Source organism: Urocitellus parryii, chromosome 3, assembly GCF_045843805.1.
Source record: "Urocitellus parryii isolate mUroPar1 chromosome 3, mUroPar1.hap1, whole genome shotgun sequence".
Taxonomy (NCBI): domain Eukaryota; kingdom Metazoa; phylum Chordata; class Mammalia; order Rodentia; family Sciuridae; genus Urocitellus; species Urocitellus parryii.
In genome coordinates, this window is record NC_135533.1 from 114,255,828 (window position 1) to 114,282,785 (window position 26,958).

The 26,958-nt window shown below is 52.0% G+C and overlaps 1 protein-coding gene across 1 annotated transcript; it reads left to right on the forward strand.

Annotated features, from left to right (window-relative positions):
• The first annotated feature begins 11,249 nt into the window (after positions 1 to 11,249).
• Tfip11 (tuftelin interacting protein 11) lies at positions 11,250 to 26,909 on the forward strand. Its single transcript, XM_026408521.2, has 13 exons — positions 11,250 to 11,333; positions 12,927 to 13,144; positions 15,346 to 15,499; positions 15,728 to 15,884; positions 17,501 to 17,628; positions 19,539 to 19,691; positions 21,700 to 22,227; positions 22,318 to 22,424; positions 23,061 to 23,229; positions 23,857 to 24,100; positions 24,488 to 24,630; positions 25,039 to 25,204; positions 26,535 to 26,909. The coding sequence occupies exons 2-13, from the start codon at positions 12,936 to 12,938 to the stop codon at positions 26,888 to 26,890; spliced, it is 2,514 nt and encodes an 837-aa protein (XP_026264306.1). The 5' UTR covers positions 11,250 to 11,333; positions 12,927 to 12,935; the 3' UTR covers positions 26,891 to 26,909.
• The last annotated feature ends 49 nt before the right edge of the window (positions 26,910 to 26,958 follow it).

The following is a 26,958-nucleotide window of genomic DNA, read 5'->3' on the forward strand; positions in this document are numbered from 1 at the left end:
AGAGGCTTGGGAGGCTGAGGCAGGAGGATTGCAAGTGCAAAGCCAGCCTCAGCAAAAGTGAGGCCCTAAGCAACTCAGAGACCCTATCTCTAAATAAAACAAAAAACAGAACTGGGGACGGGGCTCAGTGGTCGAGGGCCTCTGGGTTCAAACCCCAATCCCAGAAAAAGAAAAAAAAATCCTCAGAGCTGTATTCAAAAGGTGAAGTGGGCCCCTGTTGCAGGTCTCAGGTTGAGGCAGAACATACCTGTGACTCTGGCAGAGCTTTTTGTGATATTTATTGGGCACTCCTGTGTGTAAAAACTCTTTCTTTATGGCCTGACAGTTTTACTGACTTTCAGGAAGACTGACACAAATGTGCATGTCAGGTAGAAGGGCCACTGTCTTGTCTTTTAAATGTCCATGTATCGCTGCATTTTGGTCAAACTCCCTTGCCAAGGGTTGGAGTCCAAACTGGTCAAAATGGACCCTTTTTCTGTCTCCTGTTAGAGTCAGCTGAGATTTGTTAGGGATCACTCTTGAGAACTTTTTATAACAACAAAAAAATATTGATCTTTTGAACACAACTTAGAGTGTTTCATTTCTGAATCTAATCTTGGCCCCCTTTAAAATATCATTGTACCAAGGTCTCCACGTGTTCTCTCCTGAGTCCATGTGAATATCAGTCAACGACACAGACACCAGAAACGTGATCAGAGAGGCTGAGAGAGCTCTTCCCTCCTGTGGATAAGGTGGCAGAACGTTTTCATGTCCACACTGTCAACCTTTGAACAATTCAGTCTCCTTACCACCTTCCAAAAATACACCTGAATTCCCATCCCAGTGTAAAGAGTCACACAAAATTTCATATATGACTTATTGACAACAGGTGACCTTTATCCATTTATAAAACATTCAATGATATAAATAAATGCAAATCAAATTTGTTATTTTTATAGAAACCTGAAGGAGACTAACGCTACAGAGAATATTCTTTTGGAGAATACCAACTTGGAAAAGTGCTCTCCCGAGGTTTGCATTTTAAAATCCTCGTATACTTGAACATGAATGCATCTAGTATACAAAGAAGCCAGTAGTAGTTAGTATCACAATTACACAGATGTCCTACTCACTCAGATTGGCTTTTCTTTTTTTTTTTTCTTTTTTTTTTTTGGTTGTCAGTAGGCCTTGTATTTTATTTATTTATATGTGGTGCTGAGGATTGAACCCAGTGCCTCATACTTGCCAAGTGAGCACTCTACCACTGAGCACCAGCCTCAGCCCTCAGTTTAACTTTTTTTTATACATTTATTTTGTTTATTTTTATGTGCTGAGGATTGAACCCAGGGCCTTGCACATGTGAGGCGAACACTCTACTGCTGAGCCACAACCTCAGCCCCCTCACTTTAACTTTTAACATGAATTTAGAATCCATAGTCTAAGGTGACAATAATCACAGGTCTGCTGCATGGGTTAGCAGTCCTAGCGAAAAACAAAAGAGAGACTTCAATCTCTTATACATTTAGGAAAGAGTGTTAGTGATCAGAAATAGACTTAGTGAAAGCAAACAGATATGACAAGTCTTCAAAGGGCAGTGTGGCCCTTGCATGATAGATACTATACATAAAAGAGAGCACTTATTGGTTATCTTGCAGGTAACACATAGACCTTCATTTAGCAAACTTTTGCATAATATCTAGACAAAGCTTATACAAACCTGGTTCTCAGATGTAGACATAATATCTATTACCTATATTTAGGGTGTCAACTATATTGTTATAGCTTAAATAACAGTTCTATTTTTAACCAGTTAAGAAACCTTTTAAAAGATTTAAAAACAAATAGAACCCTAATTCCTTTAAGATTAGTTTCTCTACTAGGTGTGGTGGCACCACCTGTAATCCCAGTGGCTTGGGAGGCTGAGACAGGAGGATGGCAAGTTCAAATCCAGCCTCACCAATGTTGTGAGGCCGTAAGCAATGTAATGAGACCTTGACTCAAAATAAAAAATAAAAAGGGATGGAGATTTGGTCAGTGATTAAGTGCCCCCTGGGACCAAAAAACCAAAAAAAAAAAAAAAAAAAAACCAAAAACTAAAAAACCAGACTTAGCTCCCTAAGTATAAGACCTAACAGACACAAGAAAATTATCTTTTTTTTTTCTTTTTCTTACCAGGGGTTGAACCTGGGGACACCGACTCCCCCGTGGTTGTCTCTCAACCAGTTCAGCAGCACCTCACACCCTCAGCATGGAAGTGGGGTTGCTTGGAAAGCCAGGCCTGCCCAAGGGAGCTGGACCGAGGGTTGCTCCAGGGTCCCACCTAGGGTGCCAGATTAGTTCCCAAAAGCTCAGTTCTTGTCCCTGATGCCAATGAAATAATGAGGACACTGCGTTTAGAAAAAGAAAAAAGAAGTTGTATTGCTTTGCTAAGGAAGGAGAAGTACACGGACTCCTGTCCCAGAGGCTGTGATTCTGCCAGTCAAGGGGGGGGGGGTTTAAAGAGGTGACTCAAAGGCTACATTCCACTGTTCTTTGGGGGATGGTAATTCACATGTTAATTTAGGAGATGATCATTTCTGAGATCTTCTGGCCCCACCCCTAGTATCTGGATTGCTTCCTTCCTCTGGTGGGTGTGTGCTGAAGGACAGATAACTCTGCCCTGGATGGGGAAGAAAGGTAACCCTGTTTACCCCAAGATTAGGAGATTAGAGAGGAAGATTAGAGAGGAGATGGGAGAGGAAAAGAAAGAACATGTCTAAGAATAAGTCGCAGAACCAACCTGGGTGCCCTTCAACAGATGAATGAATAAAGAAAATGTGGTGCATATACACAATGGAATATTACTCAGCCTTAAAGAAGAATGAAATTATGGCCTTTGCTGGCAAATGGATGGAGCGGGAGACTTTCATGCTAAGTGAAATAGGTCTATCCCAAAGAACCAAAGGCTGAACATTTCCTCTGATATGCGGATGCAAGTTCCCATAAGGGGGTGGGGGCTAGTGAAGAATAGAGGTGCTTTGGATTAGGTGGAGGGGAAGGAAGGGAGGGGAGTGGGAATGGAGGTAGGAAGAATAGGAGAACCAATGGGACACTGTTGCCCTTTGTGCGTATATGAGTACCCAACCGGTGCAATTCTACATCATGTACAACCAGAAGAATGAGAAGTCCATTTACGTATGATGTGCCAAAATGCATTCTACTATCCTGTCCAACTTATCAGAACAAATTTTAAAAAAAATCACAGTGGCAGAGTGGCAAGGGCTCTATTCAAAACATAAAGTGGAGCACTGACTCAGTTCCAGCAGGTCACACCTTTTAGAAGAATTCCAGCCATGAAGACACTGGACAATCACAGAACTGACCCTGTGTGTGTGTGGGGGGGCATTAACAGCAGAAGCAGAGGGAGAAGCAGGAGAGAAAGCTTTGTGGTGGGACAGGAACTTGTCCCCCGAAAAAGCCAGTCTCGGAATCCACTCACTGTTCATTGTCCTTGATTTGGTTGGAAAAGATTTTTCTTCTTTTTTTTGGGGGGGTGGGTATCAAGGATTTAACTCAGGGGCACTCAACCACTGAGCCCCATCCCCAGCCCTATTTTGTGTTTTATTCAGAGACAGGGTCTCACTGAGCTTCTTAGTGTCTCACTGTTGATGAGGCTGGCTTGAACTCGAGATCCTCCTGCCTCAGCCTCCCCAGTCGCTGGGATGACAGGCGTTTGCCACAGCGCCTGGTGCTGAAAAGATTTTTTGATTCTCAGCAGTACATGAATGCATTATCAAGAAGCAACCAGAAAATGTATAGTGAGAACCCAAGAGGTCCCATTGTACTTCCTCTCAACATCCCCTTCCTTTCCTAATGCCTCCCCTTCCCTGTTTGGAACACAGTATTCCAGATTGTTCATACACATTTCCATGCCTGGACACATAGTCCCCCATGGCCCCACGGCTCACGGTCCACATCTGCAATTCAACCAAGTGGGATCAGGAACATTTGGGAAAAAGTCGAATCTGTGCGGAGCGTGTTCAGACTTCCTCACTTGTCACTCTTCCCTAAACCGTACAGTTTAATGGCTGTGTAGACGGCACTCACTCTGGGTTGGGCTCTAAGTCATCTAGAGATGAGTTAAAGTGTGGGGGAGAGGGGGGCTGGGAGAGGGGGGCTGTAGCTCAGTGGTGGAGTGCTTGCCTAGCATGTACAAGTTCACTCCCAACACTGCCCTGGGCTCACTCCCCAGCACTGCCAAAACACTTTAAAAAGGTAAAGTGTATGGGGAGATGTGCTTAGGCTATAGGTGACTGCTACAGCATTTTATATAAGAGACTTGAACATGTGCAGATTTTGGTTATGGGTGGTGGGTATCCTGGAATCAATCCCCTGGATACTCAGGGATGACTATTTATATTTAAATATATAATCTTTTTTGGGGGGTACCGGGGATTGAACTCAGGGGCACTTGACCACTGAGCCACATCCCCAGCCCTGTTTTGTGTTTTATTTAGAGACAGGGTCTCACTGAGTGGCTTAGGGCCTCACTGTTGCTGAGGCTGGCTTTGATCCTCCTGCCTCAGCCTCCCGAGTTGCTGGGGTGACAGGGCGTGCGCTGACTTTTTTTGACAGACTCCACCTGTGTACCCTGATTTGGACAGAAATTTGACAGCACTGTGAAACTGGAGCCTTGTCCTAGAACTTTCCTTGGTGGTTCCTTAGGGCAATGAGTCAGCCATCCTGGACCCTCCACTGTCCAGCCTGGGTACCGGGCACCGTCTGTTCTGATTCCTTATCTTGCCATAGGTGGAGACATGCACTCAGCACTTCACTTGGGGGCTATAATTATATATGACCAGCTTTGGTGTCAGAGAAAATGAGGGTCACGCCCTGGCCATGCGGTTTCCCTGTGGGGTGACCGTGGGCACGCTGTGCCTTGCGGTGTGGGTTAGACCCACACGCTAAGCCATTGTATAGAAGGGATCCCAGCGTTTGCAGACTTGGGTACCCAGCGGGGTCTGGACCCAGTTCCTCCCATGGGAAGGTTGGATGACTTCTCCAACCTCGGCTTTCCTCTTCTGTTAACGGGGAAAAGCGGGTGAGGATCGTGCTGTCCTCACAGGGGAGTGATGAGAAATTGAGAAGGAGGTCACCAAGTCGTCAGGTTTTCCCCTGCGGTGACCAGAGGACTGAGGGGAACAATCACAGAAAAGGAAAAGTGTATTTGGGGCTCACAGACTCAGTCCAAAGACAGCGGGCTTCCTTCCATTCCTCTGGGATTCCGGTGGGCAGGACATGTTGGTGGAAAGGGGAGAGAGGGGGAGAGAGGGAGGGGGAGGGAGGGGGAGAGAGAGAGAGGGAGAAAGGGGGGGAGAGAGAAAAGAAGGAGGAGGAGGGGGGAGGGGAGGGGAGGGGAGGGGGAGGGGGAGAGCGCGCTCCCTTCACCAGCTACCGCCCGGGTCGGGATCCTGGGGACCCAGAACACTGACCAAGGCCACGCCCCGTGACCGCCCCCGCCACGCCCACCGCTGCAGCTCCGCCCAGCTAGTCCGCTCCAGGGCGTCAGGGCCCTGGCTGGTCGAGGTCCTCACAGCCCCATCATTTCACCTCTTGCATTGTCTCACACTGAGTTTTTGGGGACACCTCCATCCAAACCGTCACAGGTAGGCGAGTCCAGGTGAGGGAAGCTCAGGACTGGAGGCTGCGGCACCCGAGGACAGCTCTGTCACTGGCCGCTCTCCGGATTCTCTGGCCATCCTGCAGGAAGGGTGGGCTGCCATCCCATCCACGCCCAACCTTCAGGATGCCGCGCATCCACCGGGAGCTGCCAGCTGCCGGCACAGCCCGTGGCTGGGGGACTGTGTGCTGCACATTTGCCAAATGAAGCGACCGCAGGCCTCGAGGCTCACGGTGGCCGACCTCCGGAGCCGAGCCGGGCGCTGACAACTTCCATCAAAAAACACAAGAAAAGAGAACCAGCTCTGTTCCTGTAGGCCTGACCTCCAGGGTAAGGGGGACCTGGGCCGAGTAAGGACCCAGGAAGATCCTGATCCCTGCTGACCACGAGCAGAGGACCTTCCTGGTTCCCCTCCTCCGACTGCACCAGGGCTGCCCTTTGTTAAATCGCTCCGTTCTGGGATTAACCAGAGCGAGCTGGACGGGTCCCCAGGCAGATGTTGGCGGGGACTCTACCATCTGGAGGCTTCCTCACTCTCCTCTGGAGCCTGGGCTGGGATGGCTGGAGCATCTGGAAGCTCCCTGGGCATCTCGTCCATGAACCTCTTTGTATGGTACCTTGGGCTTCCTGAGAGTGAGGTGGGCCAGGAAGTCGGGCTCCTCCCATGGGCTCGGCTCCTCCCATAGCAAATGTTACAAGAGGTCAGGAGCCGGGGAGCTTAAAGGGTATGCCAGGAACTGGCACGGTGGCACTTCTACCTCGGTTTTCCACATAGCCAAGGAGCCCTCCTGCAATCAAGAAGAGACAGACTGACATGGGTAGCAAGGTCTTCTCGCAGAGTAGATGTGGTTGGAGGACACTCCTGCAGCCACCTTTAGAACATACCATCCACCTCCGCGGAGATCTCAAAAGAGATGGGCCTCACCTGCAGATTCTCAAATGACTTTCGGACCAGACCTCCAGAAACACTGACGTCACAGGAGTGTTCCCGTTCTTCCTCAGGGGTACAAAATGAGAACACACATTTCCTTACCTCCAGGGATTCTAAGCCCTTCACAGGCAACGGCACCAACAACCCGGGCTTCTTAGAGGGTTTCCCCAACCTCTGACTCCTTCTACCAATTGGGGTGTTCCAGCCTTCCCTCACCCCAAATTTGGGTCTGGAATCATGTGGACACCTATTACCCTTCATCCTTAAGTCTGTCTCATTCACTGTTCTGCGCTCTGCTCAGAATAATAAACCACAAGAACTCTCTCCCACCTGGTGGAAGCCCCTGCCTCATCCACCAGGCCCTCCTCTGTCTTGAGGCCCTCCTCAAGTCTGGATTATTTATTTATTTATACCTGGGATTGAACCCAGGGACGCTTCACCACTGAGCCACATCCCCATTCCATTTTTGATTCTTACTTAGAGAGAGGATCTCACTAAGTTGCTTAGGGCCTCACTGAGTTGCTGAGGCTGGCTTTGAAGTTGCGATCCTCCTGTCTCAGTCTCCTGAGCCACTGGGATGACAGTTTGGATTATTCAGATTTTACCTCATTTGTAACAAGCTGTTTTTCCCCCTCAACAGATTGTTTATTAATTTATTTTTAAATAATTATTGACTCATATGAAGTTGCAAAACTAGTGCAGAGAGTTCCATGGATCCTTCACCCAGATGCGTCACGTGGACATCTCACACAGCTCTAATACTAGGAAACCGATGTTGGTACAATACCATAAACTACAAACTTTTATTTACTCTCACCATGTTTTATACTCGCTCCTTTATGTGTGTTGATGTAGGTGCAAGCCATGCATTTCAGGGTTTTGGGTCCTTCTTTAGCAGCAGAACCCTCTCAGCCCCTTTCACACCCTTACAGAAAGTCACATGGAAAAGCAGCTATTCCCTCTTTCTGGGATTTTTAATATTTTTAATAGTCCAAGAGATTGAACCCAGGAGTCCTTAACCACTGAGCCCCAACCCCAGCCTTAGTGAGTCAGGGTCTCACTAAGTTGCTGAGGCTGGCCTTGAACTGGTGATCAGCCTCCCGAGTGGCTGGGTTGACAGGCATGGGCCATCACACCCGGAAAGCAGTGGATGACTTTTCTCTGCACCAAGCATCAGGTACGTCTCTCCGAAGCACTTTATTCAGGTTTTGTGTTTATTTTCCTGCTGGTTGATTCAAGTTGTTCTGACTCTCTAGGCTGGAAACCCAGGAGAGTGGGAAGCATTTTTTAAAATTGCCTCACTTATCCCCACTGACAGCCACCTCCAGCCATCACAGGTGTGGCAGCTGGCTTCCAGCATGGCGCCCAGTGAAGCCGCTTCCTGGTATCCGTGCCCCCCACTGGGAAGTTCTCCTTCCTGTACTCATCAGGACAGGACAGCAGACTAAAGAGAGGACTCTGGTTACATCTGAAATCCAGATAAGAGGATGGGTAATTTTTAGTATTTTACAAGGTTGAATGATACATAATCAAAAAATAGTATTCATTTAACCTGAAATTCACAACTGTATTTTTATTAGCTAAACCTGGCGCCCCTAAGTAGGGCTATGTAATCAATAGGAAATTGCAGAGATGACCACGTGTGACTTCTGAGATTAAGTCATAAAGGACCTCAGGAGGTTCCGCGGCAGGGAACTGAGACCTATGGATGATTCAGCCCCTGTGGAACTTTCAGATGAGTGCAACCCCAGGAGAGACGAGGCTGAGTCAGAAGCACCCAGCTCAGCCACTCCCCACTTCCTGCCCAAAGTGTTGTGAGGTGTTTTCTGTTGTTTCAAGGTGCTAAGTTTGGAGGTCACTGTGACATTGTGGTAGACAATGGCTAGGTACTTGATCAATATTGTTAATGAGCTGGGGGCAGTGTTGCTCACCTATAACCCCAGGGGCTCCTTAGGTTGAGGCTGGAGGATGGCAAGTTCAAAGCCAGCCTCAACCACAGTGAGGCCCTAAGCAACTCAGTGAGACCCTGTTTCTAAATAAAACACAAAAAAGGGCTCAGTGGTTAAGGAGCCTGATACCAAAATAAAAAATAATGTTAATGAATAAGTGAATGTATGCTCTTGCGGGTTGCTTGCTTTATCGATAACGTCCGAGATCTGGGGAAACTTGTATCCCAGCTTTCTATATAAGGACAGAGTCTTCACAAGTTCTTGAAATATAAGTAGAAACCATCTGCAAGGAGCACTTAGAGGGAAATCAAATTTGTAATCTCAGCCAATCTGGGTTTTCAGTTCTGCCAAGTTCAGGACACCATATATATTTTTGTGACAAACTTCAAAATAAGAATGAGCCATGTGCAACTGCATAATGTCACTGGCCTAGAAAAAGTACATGTGCTAGACTTTAAATATATCAGCTTGGAAACAATCCACTTAAGGATTGTTTCTATGGTATCAACCTATTTAAAGTTGTAACTGAGCAATGCTTTTTTATTTCCCCCAAAATTCTTTTGGAGGACATGTGGAAACTGCGGTGTTCCTTAGGCTGCAGAGGGGAGTGGTCAGCATGTGGATAGAGACAGGAGGGTAAAGGAAACGTCTTTGAAGGTTGAGGAACTGCAGACACAGTGATGTACACAGGGCGTTTGTGCTTGTGACCATGAATGCCCACCAATCACTTTAAGGTTGGCTCAGATAGATCCCTCTGGGCAGGGTAGTGCATCCCTGTAATCCTAGCGGCTCTGGAGGCTGAGGCAGGAGGATCCTGAGTTCAAAGCCAGCCTCAGCAACAGTGAGGCACTAAGCAGCTCAGTGAGACCCTGTATCTCAATAAAATTTAAAATAGGGCTGGCAATGTGGCTCAGTGGGCGAGTGTCCCTGGGTTCAATCCCTGGTACACCTCCCCCACCCTGAAAAAAAGAATTAAGTGAATTAAGCCAGGGAAAGTGATCAGAAGAGCCCCCAGCAAAGAACCAGTAGGACAGCCTCAGTGACATTTGCCCTGCTCTGCCCTGTGCTGTGGCATTTAATTATTTGAATTATTTAATTATTTCAATGCCACGTACGACATTCAGTTGTCACATCTCTATAGTCTCCTTCAGTCTGGAGCAGTTCTAGGTCTTCCCTTGACTGTCATGGCCTTGGCACTCCAAGGTTACAGGCTAGCTCTTCTGTAAAATGTCCCTTTATTTGGGTTTGTCTGATAAATCCTCCAGATTAGATTTTGCATCTTTGGCAGGACTAAGACGGGAACAAGGCTGTGATCTTCTTGGGGCATTTTAACAACTGGCCATGACTTCACTCTGTCTAGCTCCTGACAGTGACCAGAGTCTGCACTCCTGTCTCATGACAGTCCATAAGATTCCCCTCTCCCAAAACCACACAGTGAGGTGCATCTGACAAGTGAATCCATGGGCGTCAGCTGCCCTCACCATCCACTTACCTGCAGCTCTGAAGTCTGGTAAAGCCAGAAACACAGGAGGAGCCAAGCTTCCTTTTATTTTTGGCCTTAACATATAAACCTGTGTCTAGTTTCAGGCCCAGACTTAAAACCCTATCTTTTCTCCTTGTTTCCCTCAATCTGCTTGAGGACTTTGCAGTGTTCGGCTCTTCCCTTCACCTGCTCCTGGGCTCCAACCCCAGGCTCTAGTTTCTTTCTAGAGTATATACCATGTGTCAGGCACAGTGACTCCACGTATCTCTGGAGAGAGAGACCATCCAGTAACAGTCCCGGTTCCTAGGAGAGCCTTGCTTAACTGGCTTTATGTAGGTTTTCATTGAATTCATAGCAACTATGGAAGCCACACCAAGTCCAGTACTTTATTCACTTACAGCGATCGCCACACGGAGATGACAGGAACAACCAACGCTTCCTAAGCACCTACTGTGTGCCAGCTACAGTCTCCCCTGCCTACACAGTTCATCTTACTGAGTCCTCAACCATTTTGCAAGGTGGGGTGGTGGGGTGGGGGGGCTTCCCGTGGTGTGATGCCTGGCTCCTGGCCCAGCTGGGACACGGCTGGACCGAGAGGGAAGCCCGGAGCTGGCGCTCCGTGTCTGGCGCGGAGTCCCCGGGTGGGCGCTTCCCGCAGGGCGGGTCCTGCCTGTGGGCATGCAGCGTTTAAATTAGACCAGGGAGTGGAGGGATTTATTCGCCAGCCGGTTGGAAAGAAGACAGGAAAATATTCCTGGAGAGAATACTGGGAGCTCTAGACTTGGCCCGCTCAGCCCATTACTGTCCCCAAACTCTGGCACCAGGCGACTACTGAGCCCACGCCGGCGCCTACAGCGAGGGCCAGGGAATCCGGATTCGCAGCCTTGACGTTCGTCATTCTCTTTTGAACGCCGCGTCCCCGGCCACTCTCCGTCGCTCCCCTCTTGGGAGCCAGTCCTTCATCCCCACTGTACAGATTCAGGGGCGCGGCCTGGCACAGGCGCCTCCTTAGGCCAAGCCGGCTCAACGACATCCTCGCCAGTCAACCCAGCTGGGCCGTCGCGGCGGGAAGGCGGTCGCGGCGGGGAACTCCGCCCCCAGACACTCGGGCCCTGCGCCTTTGCCTCCCTCTTCTATTACCTTAGTCCTTTGCCACAGGAACCGCCCGCTCTAGGGTTGTAGAGCTGCCAAGGCAACCAGCGCGACACTTCCGCTGTTGGGACGTCACTTCCGGCGCGCCGGCCCGGGTACATCCGGGTTCAGGCCGCCGCCGGGAAGGGCTTTTCACGGAGAGTGCGGAGCTGCGTTCGGTTCGCTGGGCGGCTCTTAGAGGTGAGCAGGACGGGGATGACGGGGACGCTGCCCCGCTGGGAGTGCGGGCGAGGGCGAGGGGTGGGCGTACCGTGGCCCTTCCGCCGTGGGGTCCATTTCGCAGACCGCCCTGCCCGGTCGGAAGAGGGGCGGCGCGGCTCGGGGTCATCGGGGAGTCCCGGCCTGGGCCGAGTTGGGGACTCCTAGACAGCAGGGTAGAGGCAGGTCCGAGTCCTGGCCTGGGCCTTGCCAGCACTGGCACCCGGACAGATGCTTCCCTTTGCGTGGTGTAAGTATCCTCCTTGCAGAAATGTCTCGATGCCGCCATCAAGTAACCAGCCTGGAGCGCCCAGTATGTACTTGGCATCTTCCGGGGGCCCTGCAGCCCGTGACTGACCTGGGGTTTCCACCGTGCCCTGTGACCCAGGAGGCAGCAGTGTAATTTAATCCAGTGGACCTGGGGCCTACCCCTCCTTTGAGAACATGTCCCGCCTATGCACTCCTGGGTGAGGTGGAGCTGCTGCGTTCAACCAGTGCCCCAGTGGGAGGAAGCAGGGACAGCTTTCTCACAGCTGACCGGAGTCGGCCACTGCCCGAGGAAGTAGGGATCTCCTGACCCTGAAGGCCACTTGCAACAGCCGGTAGACAGGAACACAATGGCTGTCACATAATGAGTATTACTCTGTAGGGCATCATGCTTGGCACCTTATGCACACTGAGGTTCACGTGCTGAGTATCTGGTAGAGTTGGGTTTGAATTCAGGCAATGATTTTAATCTGCCCGATTGCAGTCACCTTGCTAGATTTGGTCCCTAGTCCAACAAAACCATTGGTGATGAACTGCGGCATGGAACTGTTGTTTCTTGACCATTTGCTGTGAGCTCAGTTGTTTTTAATTTTTAAAAGGACTTTTTTTTTTTTTTTTTTTTTTGCCTAGCGGGTCTGCGCACACCTGTAGTCCTAGTGGCTCTGTAGACTGAGACAGGAGAATTACGAGTTCAAAGCCATGGCCTCAGCAATGGCAAAGTGCTTGGAAACTCTAAAATACAAAGTAGGGCTGGATATGGGTCAGTGATTGAGTACCCCTGAGTTCAATCCCTAGTACCAAAAAAGAACATTCTTTTCTTTTTTTAGTACCAGTGATTGAACCCAGGGGCACTTAACCACTGAGCCACATCCCAGCCCTTTTATGTTTTATTTTGAGACAGGATCTTGCAAAGTTGTTTAGGGTCTTGCTAAGTTGCTGAGGCTGGCCTTAAACTCCTGATCCTCCTGCCTCAGCCTCCCATCTTGCTGTGATTAAAGGCATGCGACACCATGCCAGGTGTTCATGACTTTTAAGTGCCTCATTGAATCATCTTTGCAAGCATTCTTTAATGTTGGTGCAGTTATCAATCTCAATTTTAGAAAGAGCCAGATCTCATCACAGCTACAGATCTCATCACTTAGTACTGATTGTTTTTTTCTGAAATAGTATCTGTTTTGTGAATATTTTGGTGACCTTTGAATTTGGAGGAAGTGTTCAGGGCAGCCGGGAGTAGAAACTCCCAGGAAATCCTCAAGCTGCTGCCTCCAGGACTCATCACACGCTGTGTCCTGTTTGTCCCTTCCCTAGCAACTGGCCATGTCTCTGTCCCACTTGTACCGGGACGGGGAAGGCCACATGGACGATGATGACGATGAGCGAGAGAACTTTGAGATCACCGACTGGGACCTCCAGAATGAGTTCAACCCCCACCGGCAGCGCCACTGGCAGACCAAGGAGGAGGCCACCTATGGGGTGTGGGCCGAGCGTGACTCGGATGAGGAGAGGCCCAGTTTTGGAGGAAAACGGTACTGGCTGCATGGGCCCTTCCCCTTGCCTTAGGAAGTGGGGAGGATGGGAGTGGGGGGCCGCTCCCCGGTAGTGCTTCTCCTGGCCTTATAGAGTCCCCTGGCTGCGTCATCGGGAAGAACAGGTCCTCCCAGGCTGTTCTTCACTTATGTAGCCATCAGCACGTGGTCACTGAACAATTACTGCATACTTGGCCTTGTGCTCTACACTGTCTCCCTGGAGCTCAGACTCTAGTGGGTAACAGCAGATTTTAATCTACACCTCTGTAACTGTGATTTAGGACAGGAAGGAAGCAAGAATGCTTGGGAGGTCAGGGAAGAGTTTCCTGGAGAAGTGACCCTTAACTGATAGGAAAATGGAAGGGGGCTAAGGTGGTGGGACAGGGTGAGTGTACACAGGACCTTGTTTGGAGGCCCGAGGTGGCCACAAGGGCACTGAAGATCTGTAGGCTGGAGAGGAGGGCGGGGGACTTGAGACGGGATTGTAGGGGAAGGGGAGAGCCCTGTCACAGGTGTGCGAAGGAGTCAGGGAGCCCCAGTGATGGCAGGGAGCTCTTTGAGGAGGCCAAGGCTGTGGTCCCAGCAGAAGTGTGGTGGGGTAGGCTAGGGTGGTGGCCAGGAGGTGAGAATGTAGGCCAGAGGTCCTCTCCCTGGGGTGGGAGTCTTGCTTATGCTGGCCTCAACTCACTCACCCATGTGTGCCTCCAGGCTGTGGACTCCTGAGGCTGGGCCCCTGAGGGGGTGTCTTTTTCCCAGAAAGAATAGGGGTGAAAGAACCTAGGGGTCCATTCAGCCTCCTCTCACCCGTAGCAGGTGTGAAATCATATGATATGTAGGTCAGAGGTCAAGACTTGCATGGTCAAGGGCTGATAGGAGTAGCCCACAGATACTGGCCACTCGTCCTGCGGACTTCACAGCCTGGGCTCCTTTCCCTTAGGACAAAGGGGCCATTACTATCCTCCTTGTTGTTGGTGAAGAAATTAAGATTCAGAGTCATACAGCGAGGCAGAAACCAACCTGGAAACAAAACCTGGAGCTCCGAGGTTCTGGAGTTTGGGCATCTTTTAGGAAAAAGTTCCCTGAGTTCTGTGGCTCCTGTGGGATGTTTAATGCCTAGCCCGGTCCTTTTATAAAGCATCACTCTACTTGGCAATATTCCAGGACATCTTTTCTGTGTTCCTCTAACCATAGGGTTGTTTCACACAAAAGGAGCTGGGTTAGTGACTTACCGTAAGTGTTGGTCTTGAAGCAGTCACGGTTTAAATAGTATATTTCACATGGTTAATTTCCTGGGTATTTTAGTTTAGTTCTCATATTTAAATGAATTTAGTGGATATGAGCTTCTAAGTTCAATTAATATATTTATTAACATACTTCGCATTCATATAATCTTTTAATGAATTTTACTTGTGTATGTGTTTTGTTTTGTGTCTTTTTTTTTTGTTTTTGTTTTGTGGTGCTGGGGATAGAGCCCAGGGCCTTATGCATGCAAGGCAAGCACTCTTCCAACTGAGCTAGATCCCCAGCCCTTGAGTATGCTTTTTATCTATTTGAATTTCTACTCCTATTTTATTGTTGGACTTGAAATAATGTTTACAACAAATACTTTTAAGGTAGATTAGATTTAAAAAAATGTAAAAGGAAAATCGGATCATCAAGTTTTATCTTGAATTTATAATCAACTCCATATTGATATATTTTTAAAAATATTTATTTAGTTGTAGATGAACACACAGTATCTTTATTTATTTTTATGTGGTGCTGAGGATCAAATCCAGTGCCTCACATATGCAAGGCAAGCGTTTTACTGCTGAGCTACAGCCCCAGCCCCTCAATATTGATATTGATGTATCTTCAGCCATAAATTTGAACTGAACATCCCAGGTGAAAGTTAAATGTGATCACATAAAGCCTGGCCTGGGTCCTTTTGATATACTGACATACAAATAAATGTGTTACTGTTTTTTTTCCTTTTAAATAATTTTTCGGTTGTCAATGGTGCTGAGGATGGAACCCAGTGCCTCACACATGCTAGGCAAGTGCTCTGCCACTGAGTCTCAGCCTCAGCCCAAATAATTGTGTTACTCTTTTAAAATGGATCCCACGAGTCCGCTCTGAGGTCTTCCTTGTGAGCCCAGTTCCAGGCAGGGCCGGCTGCAGAAGAGTTCTTTACTGACCAGGGCTTGCGTCTGTGCCTGCAGGGCCCGCGACTACTCTGCGCCCGTCAACTTCATCAGCGCAGGGCTCAAGAAAGGGGCGGCTGAGGAGGCAGTGCTGGAAGATTCTGAGGATGAAGAGAAACCGATTAAGCAGGAAGACTTTCCTAAAGATTTTGGACCAAAGAAGTTAAAAACGGTAGAGTCTTTATCGCAGGATTGTCACCTGAGCAATGTCCTCCAGAGGCTTCCTGGCAGGGAAGCTCAGCAGGCCCTCTCACGCGGTGGGTCTCTTCCTTCTTGACGGGCGTCACTGATCCGTTTGGTTCCTGATGCTCTTTTTCCCATCAACCCCAGGCCATTTTCTCATGGGCCAGGCTTTTGTAGGTTTTTCTCACAACTAAACTTTGGTTATTCTGTTTTGCAGGGTGGCAATTTTAAGCCCAGCCAGAAAGGTTTTGCAGGAGGAACCAAATCTTTCATGGACTTTGGCAGCTGGGAAAGACACACGAAGGGAATTGGGCAGAAGCTTCTTCAGAAGATGGGCTACGTCCCTGGGCGAGGTCTTGGGAAGAATGCACAGGGTACGGCAGAGCGCCCTGGAGTCCTGTGGGGAGGCCAGGCTGGGGGGGCTCGAGGCAGGGCTCGCTCCTCTCTGCCTTTTCCCTTTTAAGGGGACTCTGACTCTATGGCCTCGTTTGCTGATGTAGGACGGTTGTGCTCTTTGGCTCCCTTGCTGTCTCAAAACCCAGTTAAACAAAAAACACAGAGTGAGAGAAAGTGCTAAGGTCTGAACCAGGCTGACGTGACGTGACATGGCTTCCTTGTGTCCTGACTTGTGTTTCTAAAACATGGATCAGTGGCCAACATTTAGACAACAGCCTGTTTCACCTAAAGTTCTGTATTGTGCCTGGCAGGAGTGTAGCTGGATCATACGGTCCCTCGGCCTGCGTGTGGCCTTCGTCTAGATGCAGTGTCCCACTCTTAATACACTGTGCTCTTTATGGGAACCATCCTGTGCCCTGAAGGCCCCCGGAAAGTTTGTGATCCTCTCACAAGGGTTTTGGTAAAAACAAACAAACAAATAATAAAAACAACAACAAAAACTGGGTCTAGGGGCATCACGCTTGCTACCTGGGAGGCTGAGGCAAGAGGCCTCGGGTTTGAGACCAGCCACAGCCAGCTAGCGAGGCCCTCAGCAAGGGCTGGGATGTGGCTCTTAGCACAGCGCCCCTGGGTTCAGTCCCCAGTGCCTCCCTCCCAGAAAAAGGTCCACGAGTGTCAGTATGACTCTAAGTGGCCTTCACAGCAGCTGGGACCTGTGGCTGTGGCTTTGGGCGAGTCTGTCCTCGCTCTGCTACACGGTCTCCTCTGGTCCTCCCCCACCAGCCCCGGAGAGTCACTGTCCCTCTCCCACATCTCCTCTTGAGTCAGAGGCACACAAATCAGGCAATAGGCCCCTTCCTGCAGGAACTTTTCCTTTTTGAGCTGCTTCCTATGAATGGTCACCTACCTGATGCAATCTGAAGTGTCCTCTGTGGTTGGAGTTCCAGTCTTAAATGGTTGTTGTCAGTCAGGTTGTGTTGGAAACATTAGCTGTGTGGGAAGTACAGGAAGTGGAAAGAAGGTGATGGTGACTGGGAGGGACGGAGAAGGGGTGACCTTGAGCTTTAGCAGCACTTCAGGGGGATCACCACTAACGTCTCATAGTCCTGACTGTGAACGTCTGTCACGTGTACGTGCAGGGCTTGAACATCGTGTGAATATGCAGATAGGGCGGGCGAGCTCCCGGAACCCCGTGTGGAAGGCAGCACCCCTCAGGTGGAGGCGCTGCATCTGGTAGCTCGCACCTCTGTGCCTGAGCCTTCAAGGGGTGGAGTGTCAGATTTCGCACGCCTGTGTTCTCAGCTGCAGGGGACTTGTTCTTTTCTTGTCCACTAACACAGTGAGCATGAGTAGCAGTGGAAATCTGTGTTTGGGACATAAATAACCCAAGGTCAGCAAACAGTTAGCAGCATAAATGCTCAGAACTTTGAAACCATGTAGGACATGACAGTGTTCCAAGGACAGGCCCCAGAGCTCCTTTAGGGCAGTGTAATTTTGTGTAAGGGCCAGGACTGTGTGTTACTCAAGTGGCTTGTTCAGTCCATGGGTTGATCTGATCTGAAGCCTCTCTTTTCATCTCTTGCTGGGTTGGCAGGAATCATCAACCCCATCGAAGCCAAACAGAGGAAAGGGAAAGGAGCCGTGGGGGCCTATGGCTCGGAGCGGACCACGCAGTCCCTGCAGGACTTCCCTGTGGTGGACTCGGAAGAGGAAGCCGAAGAGGTAAGCGAAGGTGGGAGATGAGGGTGGAGTGTCTAGTGCCACTGTGGTAGCTGCCTGTCCGTCCTCTCATGCGTCCTCTCAGTCTTCAGGTGTTCATTTTGCACTGGCCATAGGCTGGGTACTCTGCTGGAGACTGGGTGTCCCTTGAGTGGACGTAGCGCCAGTTGGGCAGTAACAGATATACGCAGGCAATGACAGTGGGGAGAGATGGCAGATGTGCCAGGTTCACTGGTGCAGACCTGTGATCCCAGTGACTCAGGAGGCTGAGGTAGGAGGATCGCAAGTTCAAGGCCAGCTTCAGAAATTGAGCACAATTCTCAACAACTTAACAAGACCATGTCACAAAATAAAAAAGGAAGAGAACTGGGGATGGAGTCCTGTGGTAAAGGCCGCTGGGCTTCATCCCCAGTATGGGGGGAAGGAGAGAGGGTGTACTAGGAGGTGCCTGGGCGGAAAGTGAGGCTGGGTGTCGAGCTGTGATTGATAAACGTGGCTGCCCGGGAAATCTTGGGGGACTGCAGTATTCATTGGAGCCCCAGAGGAAGAGAAGGTGCTAGCAGCAGGGAGAGTGGAGAGACCAGAGAACGTGCATAAGAAACTCTGGGATGGGAACGTGGGAGACCGTGGGGGAAGACCATGGGGGAGGACAGCAGACCCAATAGGGAGGGAGGGGGCTGCCACAGTCTCCTGGCCTCCGTGGCTGTTGGGGTCCTGGCGTGGCTTTACTCCAGCTGCAAGGGGCAGCTCTTTGTCCCTTGGCGCTCATGAGCAAAAGTAGGATGCTACAAAGCAGCCTGACATCGCTGTTCTTGTCCTCACCATCTCCTGTTAAGGGGGAGGAGGCGATTGATGAAGTGCACTTGATGACTCTGAGTCGGCCCAGATGCAGAAGCCCACAGGTGTCTTGTTAAGTAGGCAAGCAGTTTGGCCCAGCCAGGAGTGGCGGGCAGTGAGCACACCCACGGGGGCGTGGCCGTCTGAAGGGCTCTCCCCTGCTCAGCTCCAGGCAAGTGTTGCTGTAGGAGACCGAGGGACTTTCCCAGAGTAGCCCAAACTTCAGAAGTTGTTTCTTTTGGTACCGACCATTGAACCCCACCCCAGCCCCATTGTATCTTATTTAGAGACAGGGTCTTGCTGAGTTGCTTAGGGCCTCGCCGTTTGCTGAGGCTGGCCTTGAACTCATGATCTTCCTCCCTCAGCCTCCTGAGTCTCTGGGATGATAGGTGTGCACCATTGTGCCCGTCTCCAGAAGTCTTTTTGAGGGAAAAAAAAAATTTACAGATTTAAGCCATTGTGAGAAAAAGAGGGACAGTCACAAAAGCTGGACCTTCTGAGTGCTGGACCGAGTCTCCTTAGCCTGAACTCTTTCTCCTTCAGAGAAGTCATTTTGCAGTTTTGGGAGTGAACTCAGAGCCTTGCCTGTGCTGGGTGCACTCAGCGCCATCCCCAGGAAGGATCTCACTGAATTGCCCAGCTGCTCTTGAACTCTTGACCTTCCTCCCTCAGTCCCCTGAGTAGCTGGCCCCGCAGGCTGCAGCACCCGGGTTCACGTTATTTCCAGTCGGAGCCGCGTTCTCCTGTGCTTAATCTTACACATGGTGTTCCTGAGTTTTACAGGAGGGCAGCTGAAAACTAGCCTAGTGCCGGCCTAGAGTCTGTGCTCGGTAGACGCTGCCTTTCCTTTTTTTTTGTTCTCGTTTCTGTGGGGTGCACCTGCCCCGGGAACCTGTGGGAGGGTGGGCATCAGGGAGTGTCAGCAGGTGGCTTAGTGTCCCATGGCACAGTCCTTCATGCAGAGCCTGGCACACACTTATCTGGGCAGCTGGTGATTGTCTTGGTGGCTTCAGTGGCCTCACCTCCTGTGAACAGTGGCACTCCCCGTGGAGACTGACTGTGTGTCTCTGGTGCAGGAGTTTCAGAAGGAGCTGAGCCAGTGGAGGAAAGACCCCAGTGGGAGCAAGAAGAAGCCCAAGTACTCCTACAAGACGGTGGAGGAGCTGAAGGCCAAGGGCAGGATCAGCAAGAAGCTCACGGCTCCCCAGAAGGAACTTTCTCAGGTCAAGGTATGGGGCTGGGGACCTGGTCCAGGATGGGGGAAAGAGAAGCCGTGCCCAGGGTGACGGTGACGGCTGGCCGTTTCCCAAGGTTCTCTTGCCTTCCGTCAGGCTGCTGCTTTTCTTGAACCCTCTCCTCCTGCCCTGGTGGGATATTCCTGTCGTTAAAATCTGCGCATGTCCTTGTTCTTAATGTGACAGGGTTCCAGAGGTGGCAGGACTGTTCTGGATCCTTCCACTTTGCTAGACCTTCAGCTTTTTTTCAGGTTTGGTTTGGGTTTTGGCAGATTAGTTTGCACCTAAAGCTTTACTTGAGGCTGAGGAGAGGTTCCTAGGACAGCCACCAAGATAAAGAACACAGAAGTCGCCCAGGCCTTACGTGCCGGGAAGCTGGCAGCGACTCTGGCCGGGAGCGTGTGGAGTGTCAGGGCACTATGCTGGGGACACTGGAGTCTGAGCTCAAGCCCGAATTTCTGCTTTGCTGGCGGATGGAGTCTGCATGCGCTGTGGGCCTCTGTAGCTGGAGAGTCCGTCCTGTGTCTGCAGCTGACCACGCAGGGCCTGCTGAGTGGCACCAACCCCAAGGTCGCAGCCAGCCGTGCCGTCCCGTGTCAGCAGACCCCAGCAGCTCATCCTTGTTTTCTTTCTGCGTTCTTGTCTCAAATATTTGGAGAATGAATTTCATGGACAGTACGACAAGGCCAGGGGGAAAGGGGTGGGTTTTGCTCAAGTGACAAGGAAAGAGGTGGAACTCGCAGGCTGAGAGGAGGCCCGAGAGCAGGCTGTGCTTGGCTGTTGAGTGACGTCGCTCCTGGGTCACCCACCGCTGCTGTCCAGGTGTATCCAATCAGGTCTCCAAAGCATGAGTCCTCGGGGTCAGCTCTGCACCTTCCTGCAGGCTCCACTCAGGTCTCCCCACTTCTGCTCTCCCACTGCTCACTAGGCCCAGGCTTCCTCAGGGAACCGGCCCCACGCCCTGGCTTCCTCGGCCCCTGACTCCTCATGCCCAGGCTCTTCCCAGCATGGCTGTAGTTCCTGCTCCCCACTGCTGCTCCAGCCCATGGAGACTGCCACTCCTCTGCCACCTCTGAGTGGGCGGCCTGGGAGTCATTCCAGCAAGGATGCCACTGTCATGTGCTCCTGCAGTGCTCATTCCCATCGCCTTCCCAAGAGCTGAGAGCAGTGGAGATGGCTGCCCGTGGCCAGGCAAGGACAGGTGTCATCAGCTCAAAGAAGCCCCGATGGTGTTCTCAACTCGCCCAGCATGCTGCATGGCATGTTATCTGGGGACAATAAGGAACGGGTGCTAGGTTCCACCCGGCGAGGTTGAGTCGGATCTGGGCTAAAGCCCTGGGTGCTCTTTCCAGGCTAGTCACTCTTACTTAAAGCAACAAATGATTATTCAGAGGCACAGGCCACACTCAGATTCCCTCAATTTTCCTAAAATGTTAGAAGTAGTTCATTCCTAAGTTGTGTTAGTCCAATAACTATGTTTATTGTTTTTATATTTTTAAAAATTTTATTACAAGAGTAATGGCATTTTAAGAAATTAGGAAATTCAGAGAATAAAAACATGAACAATAGTACCCACCCTCCCAAGGTCACCAAAGTTGAACGCCTTATACACCTCCTTTTAGGTCTTTCCCTGTGCTTCTGGGCATCTGTGTGTAGCTTTTACCAAAAGGCCATATTTTGATTATCAAGTTTTGTTAGCTGCTTTGATGAGTAGAGCTTCTACTTTTCCATGAAAATAGGTTCCTTTGCTAACACTTAGTCCCAACTCAAATGTCCTGTTTCCTAAGGTCCTCCGTCTGGATCATTCAGAGGGATCCAGCCTCGGGCTCTCTGCACCCGTTCTGTCCCCGAGCCTCCTCTGATCTAGTCCCCCATGGAGCTACCTTGAGACACGCTGCCCTCTCACAGCTCTGCTAAGCTGTGGTTGACACTCCTGCCCACATCCTGTCTGACGGGCAGCAACGGTGGGCGCTAACCCATGTCCTTTCTGCTCTCGCTCCAGGTCATCGACATGACGGGCCGGGAGCAGAAGGTCTACTACAGCTACAGCCAGATCAGCCACAAGCACAATGTGCCTGACGACGGGCTCCCGCCGCAGTCCCAGCTGCCACCCCTGCCCGGCAAGGAGGCCAAGGCCCCGGGCTTCGCCCTGCCCGAGCTGGAGCACAACCTGCAGCTGCTCATCGACCTCACGGAGCAGGAGATCATCCAGAACGACCGGCAGCTGCAGTATGAGCGGGATATGGTGGTGAACCTGTCCCACGAGCTGGAGAAGATGACCGAGGTCTTGGAGCACGAGGAGCGCGTCATCTCCAACCTGAGCCGGGTGCTGGAGATGGTGGAGGAGTGCGAGCGGCGCATGCAGCCCAGCTGCCCCAACCCCCTCACCCTGGACGAGTGTGCCCGTGTCTTCCAGACCCTGCAGGACAAGTACTACGAGGAGTATCGCATGTCGGACCGCGTAGACCTGGCCGTGGCCATCGTCTACCCGCTCATGAAGGACTACTTCAAGGAGTGGGATCCCCTCAAGGTGAGCTAGGGAGCTGTGGCCCCTCCCGGCTGGGGCGCGCCCTGCTGAGGAGGGCGGAGCGGGAGGGCCTGCTGACGCCCTTCTCCTCAGGACTGCACGTACGGCACGGAGATCATCTCCAAGTGGAAGAGCCTCCTGGAGAACGACCAGATCTTGTCTCACGGCGGTCAGGATCTCTCTGCAGATGCCTTTCACAGGTACCGCGGCGGGCGAGTGAGCGCACGCTCCTGGCCCAGGGGTCGCTGGAGGCAGGGGACAGTGGAGGTGCTGTCCATGTTAACCTGCTGCGCACTGGTTCTGCTCTGGGAATTTAAACCACTCCCTGCTTGCTCAGCCTGGCTGTCACGTGTCTGTTCAGGGCCACCCACATGCTGGCCTTACCTGGGGGACTGCAGCCAGCTCTGGTCCACCATGCAGCCCACTGGGTACATGGTAGCGAGTAACGAGGGCGAGCACTTACTTAGAGTGGGAATCAGAACAGAGGTCACTCAGGAGGGGACATCAGGCTATGGCCCAGAGGGTCAGAGGTGTCAGCTGTGGGTAGAGCTCTAGGCGGGACAGCACCTGTAAACTGGAAAGGAGCCTTCTGCTGGGGCCTGTGAGCCTGTGTCACCTGCAGCAGACTTGCCAGGCCGGTGGGCACTACCAGGGGACCCAGGCCAAGTAGGCCGGCAGGGGAGGTCAGGTTAGCCAGGCGGAGCCTCCGGTTCTGGTACTGGCTGCTTCTGTGCTGTTGCTTTTCCTTGTGCTGTGGTCAGGGTTAGGGAGGTGGCGGTGGCTGGGGTGCTTGGAAACCCACCCGTGGGGTAACCAGGGGCCTCTGCCTGCTGCAGGCTCATCTGGGAAGTCTGGATGCCTTTTGTTCGAAATATCGTCAACCAGTGGCAGCCAAGAAACTGTGACCCGATGGTGGACTTCCTGGACAGCTGGGTACACATCATCCCCGTGTGGATCCTGGACAACATCCTGGACCAGCTCATCTTCCCCAAGCTGCAGAAGGAGGTAGGCCTGGGGACAGCTGTGGTCAGCGACCCTGGGGACTGTGGAGCATTTCTCCTGCCTCCCGCTGTTAGAATGCCTGGAATTCAGAGTCCATCAGCACAGCCCTTTGTCCTATGGCAGAGTCCAGCCCTCTCCTCGGGACTTTCCCCCAGACTCTAGAGGGAATTCTTTTTCTTGAGGTCTTCAATGAAATTAGCCTCATGAGTCTCTGAGGTTTAACACGTTGTGTGTTGGGGTTGGTGTCTCAGTTCCGGGGACACACAATGTGAAATGCTTACAGGCACTTTGGTCACCATAGAGGGGAGGCTGGGTCATCTACATGAGTGCCAGGGACAGCCTGCACAGTGGCACAGGCCATGATCCCAGGAGCCTGAGGCAGGAGCGTCACAGGTGCGTGGTCAGCCTCAGCAACTTAGTGTGGCCCTATCTGAACCAGGCTGGGGACGGGGCTGTGGCCGAGGCCCTGGTTTAGTCCCCAGCACCAGGAAGGTAAATGGAGAGGGCCGTGGCCTGGGCCAGGAGAGCAGGGCCTTCCTCCTCAAGGACAGTCCTCCCCCACAGCCGCACAGGGTGGGCTCCAGACGGCCTCAGGCTGCATCAGCTGCTCCTTTCCCCGACCCTCTGCAGGTGGACAACTGGAATCCCCTGACGGACACCGTCCCCATCCACTCCTGGATCCACCCGTGGCTGCCCCTCATGCAGGCGCGGCTGGAGCCCCTCTACTCCCCCATCCGCAGCAAGCTGTCCAGCGCCCTGCAGAAGTGGCACCCCAGCGATTCCTCGGCCAAGCTTATCCTCCAGCCCTGGAAGGACGTCTTCACTCCCGGCTCCTGGGAGGCGTTCATGGTCAAGAACATCGTGCCCAAGCTGGGTGAGGAGATGGAGAGCGTGCATTCAGTCGTGGCCTCGGGTCTCTGGCCCTGCAGCCAGCGGTGGATAAACGCCTTGGGGTCCCTGCTGCTGTTTACCGTGGCAGCGACTGAAAGCCTGCAGTGGGGATGTGCAGGTCACTGAGTCCTGGCTTTCCTGGCTGGTCCGTTTCTGGCCCTGGCAGCAGCACAGCCCCTGGCGTTCTGGGATGGCCGTGGGGTCACACTCTAAATTACTAGGGGGTTATTTGGGGGTAAGAGGAAAAAAGTGATTTTTAAGAATCGCTATGGTGAGCGCTTAAAATATCCTTTAAAAGCAGCTTAAAGACTCATGTCGTCCGTGGCTCTGCTGGTAGGAAGGCTGACCTTGGGGACGGTTTCTCCTGTAGGGATGTGTTTGGGTGAGCTGGTCATCAACCCCCACCAGCAGCACATGGACGCCTTCTACTGGGTCATCGACTGGGAGGGGATGATCTCCGTCTCCAGCCTGGTGGGGCTCCTCGAGAAGCACTTCTTCCCCAAGTGGCTCCAGGTGCACTTGGTTTGCCTTGTTGTGGGAGGAGGTGGCAGGGTGGGGACATTCCTTGATTTTCTGGCATGGCTTGACTATAGTTGTGATTCCACTTGAACACACATCACCAAGGGGAGGCATCGTCTATCATGACAGTGGCGCCCGTTCCCTGAGCACTCTATCTGCTCTGTGTCACTCCTCCCAGTCCCCTGGGGGAGGGACTGTGACATCCCTGACACAGAGGCTGAGCTCAGCAGGTTTCCTGTAAGGGCACTTAGCCACAGACTGGCTCTGAAGTGCCACTTCTCAGCTCCTAGAAACCCATCAAGTGGTGTCACTCGCTTGGAGGACCAGCGTCAACACAAGGGCTGCTCTGGGAAGGTGGCCCTGCTGTTGCCGTGGGGTGCAGGTTCCCTTTCCTTCTGGCAGGTGCTGTGCTCCTGGCTCAGTAACGGCCCCAATTACGAGGAGATCACCAAGTGGTACCTGGGCTGGAAGTCCATGTTCTCAGACCAGGTGCTGGCCCATCCGTCTGTCAAGGACAAGTTTAATGAAGCACTAGACATCATGAACAGGGCGGTGTCCTCTAATGTTGGTGAGTGAGGATCCCCACGGTGGGTGTCCTGGCCCCACATCCCTGGTCTCTAAACACATGAATGACAGCACCCGGGTTCTGGGATCCACAGGCTGCCCGCATGGTCTCTCTGCACTCCTGCGTGGACAGCTAGCTGCTGGACCCAGTTCTCTGTCCACTATGTCTGCTTCCCAGGTTCACTGGGCTGGTGGGGCCTATTCCCTGATGGAGGCTGGCTGCAGCTGGATTCAGACGCTGCTGCTCCAGCCCAGTGTGGCCTGGTGCTTTGGAGGCTCCCCGTGCCAGCCAGCCGGCCTTGGGTGTTGCTTGTGCTCGTGGCTTGTGGCAGGGGTTGTGGGATCAGGGTGGACGGTGTCTCGCTGAGCAGTTGCTTAACCTCTCTGGGCTCCACGTTCCTCATTGGTTACAGGGGGATTATGTGGGTTACAGCCTGTGCCGGGTCACGGTCACTTGGTCCCTGTTCCCAGAGCTGCTCAGTTCTAGCTAAGTCACTCTGCCTAGATCAGGATTCAGTTTTAGGTTCACATTTTGACACTTGGGAGCGTCCCAGTCCTGTGCGGTCGTCTGAGCCAAGGCCATTGATGTGCTTGGCCGGCTCCGCTGGGGCTGCAGCATGCTTCATCTAATGTGTTTCAGGGCCCAGTGGCTCGGCTTGCTCAGGGACATGGTGGTGCAGGGTGGTGGCTGGGACTGTCATTTCTATCCCCTTTCAGTTCTGTTTACCCGGTTTCCTGAAAACAGCTGAACTCACTGGTGACATCATTACACACTCTTTAATGAGGCAGATGAGCTTCTGTGCTGCTCTCCTGTCCAGGTCCCTCGAGACATTCTCCCCCAGCCACCCCCAGGTTTCATGGTCCCAGAACTGTCCCCTGCCTGGAGCCCTCAGTGTCTGTGGCCCTCCGTCACCCTCCAGGTTCTGCTCTCCTAGAGTCGGGGACCTGAGTGGATAAGTTAAAACATGGCGGGTGTCCCAGAGCGGAGCCGAGGGCCTGAGATGGCCACGCTGGGAATGAATGGGTTCCCAGGGTACTAAGAGCGGCCAGTGTGCAGTGGAGACTCCAGGGACATGTTAGAGATGAGCCATGACTGAAGTCAGGGTTGCCGGGGGTCAGGAGGACCCCCCATTTATGTTGGTGGTTTATCCTGGTTATCTGATATTAGTCTGATCTACAGACTAGTTTTTGTGATACTGTCCACTTGTCCAAAGTCCCCCCAGTCACTTGAGTCTCTGAGGCAGAGCTGCCCTCGGGTGAGTCACGAGAACAGCCCAGACTAGACCAAGTCACGGTCAGTTTCCCTCATGCCCTTCCTCCCTTCCCTGTCTCAGGGGCCTACATGCAGCCTGGAGCGCGGGAGAACATCGCCTACCTCACCCACACGGAGCGGAGGAAGGACTTCCAGTACGAGGCCATGCAGGAGCGCCGCGAGGCCGAGAACATGGCCCAGAGGGGCATTGGTGTGGCTGCCAGCTCTGTGCCCATGAACTTTAAGGACCTCATAGAGACCAAGGCCGAGGAACACAACATCGTGTTCATGCCCGTCATTGGCAAGCGGCATGAGGGGAAGCAGCTGTACACCTTTGGCCGCATCGTGATCTACATTGACCGGGGGGTGGTGTTTGTCCAGGGCGAGAAGACCTGGGTGCCCACCTCCCTACAGAGCCTCATCGACATGGCCAAATAGACCAGAGATGCGCCTCACAGAGGCGATGTACACGAACAGTGTTTCTGACCATCTTTAAGGTCAGGCCA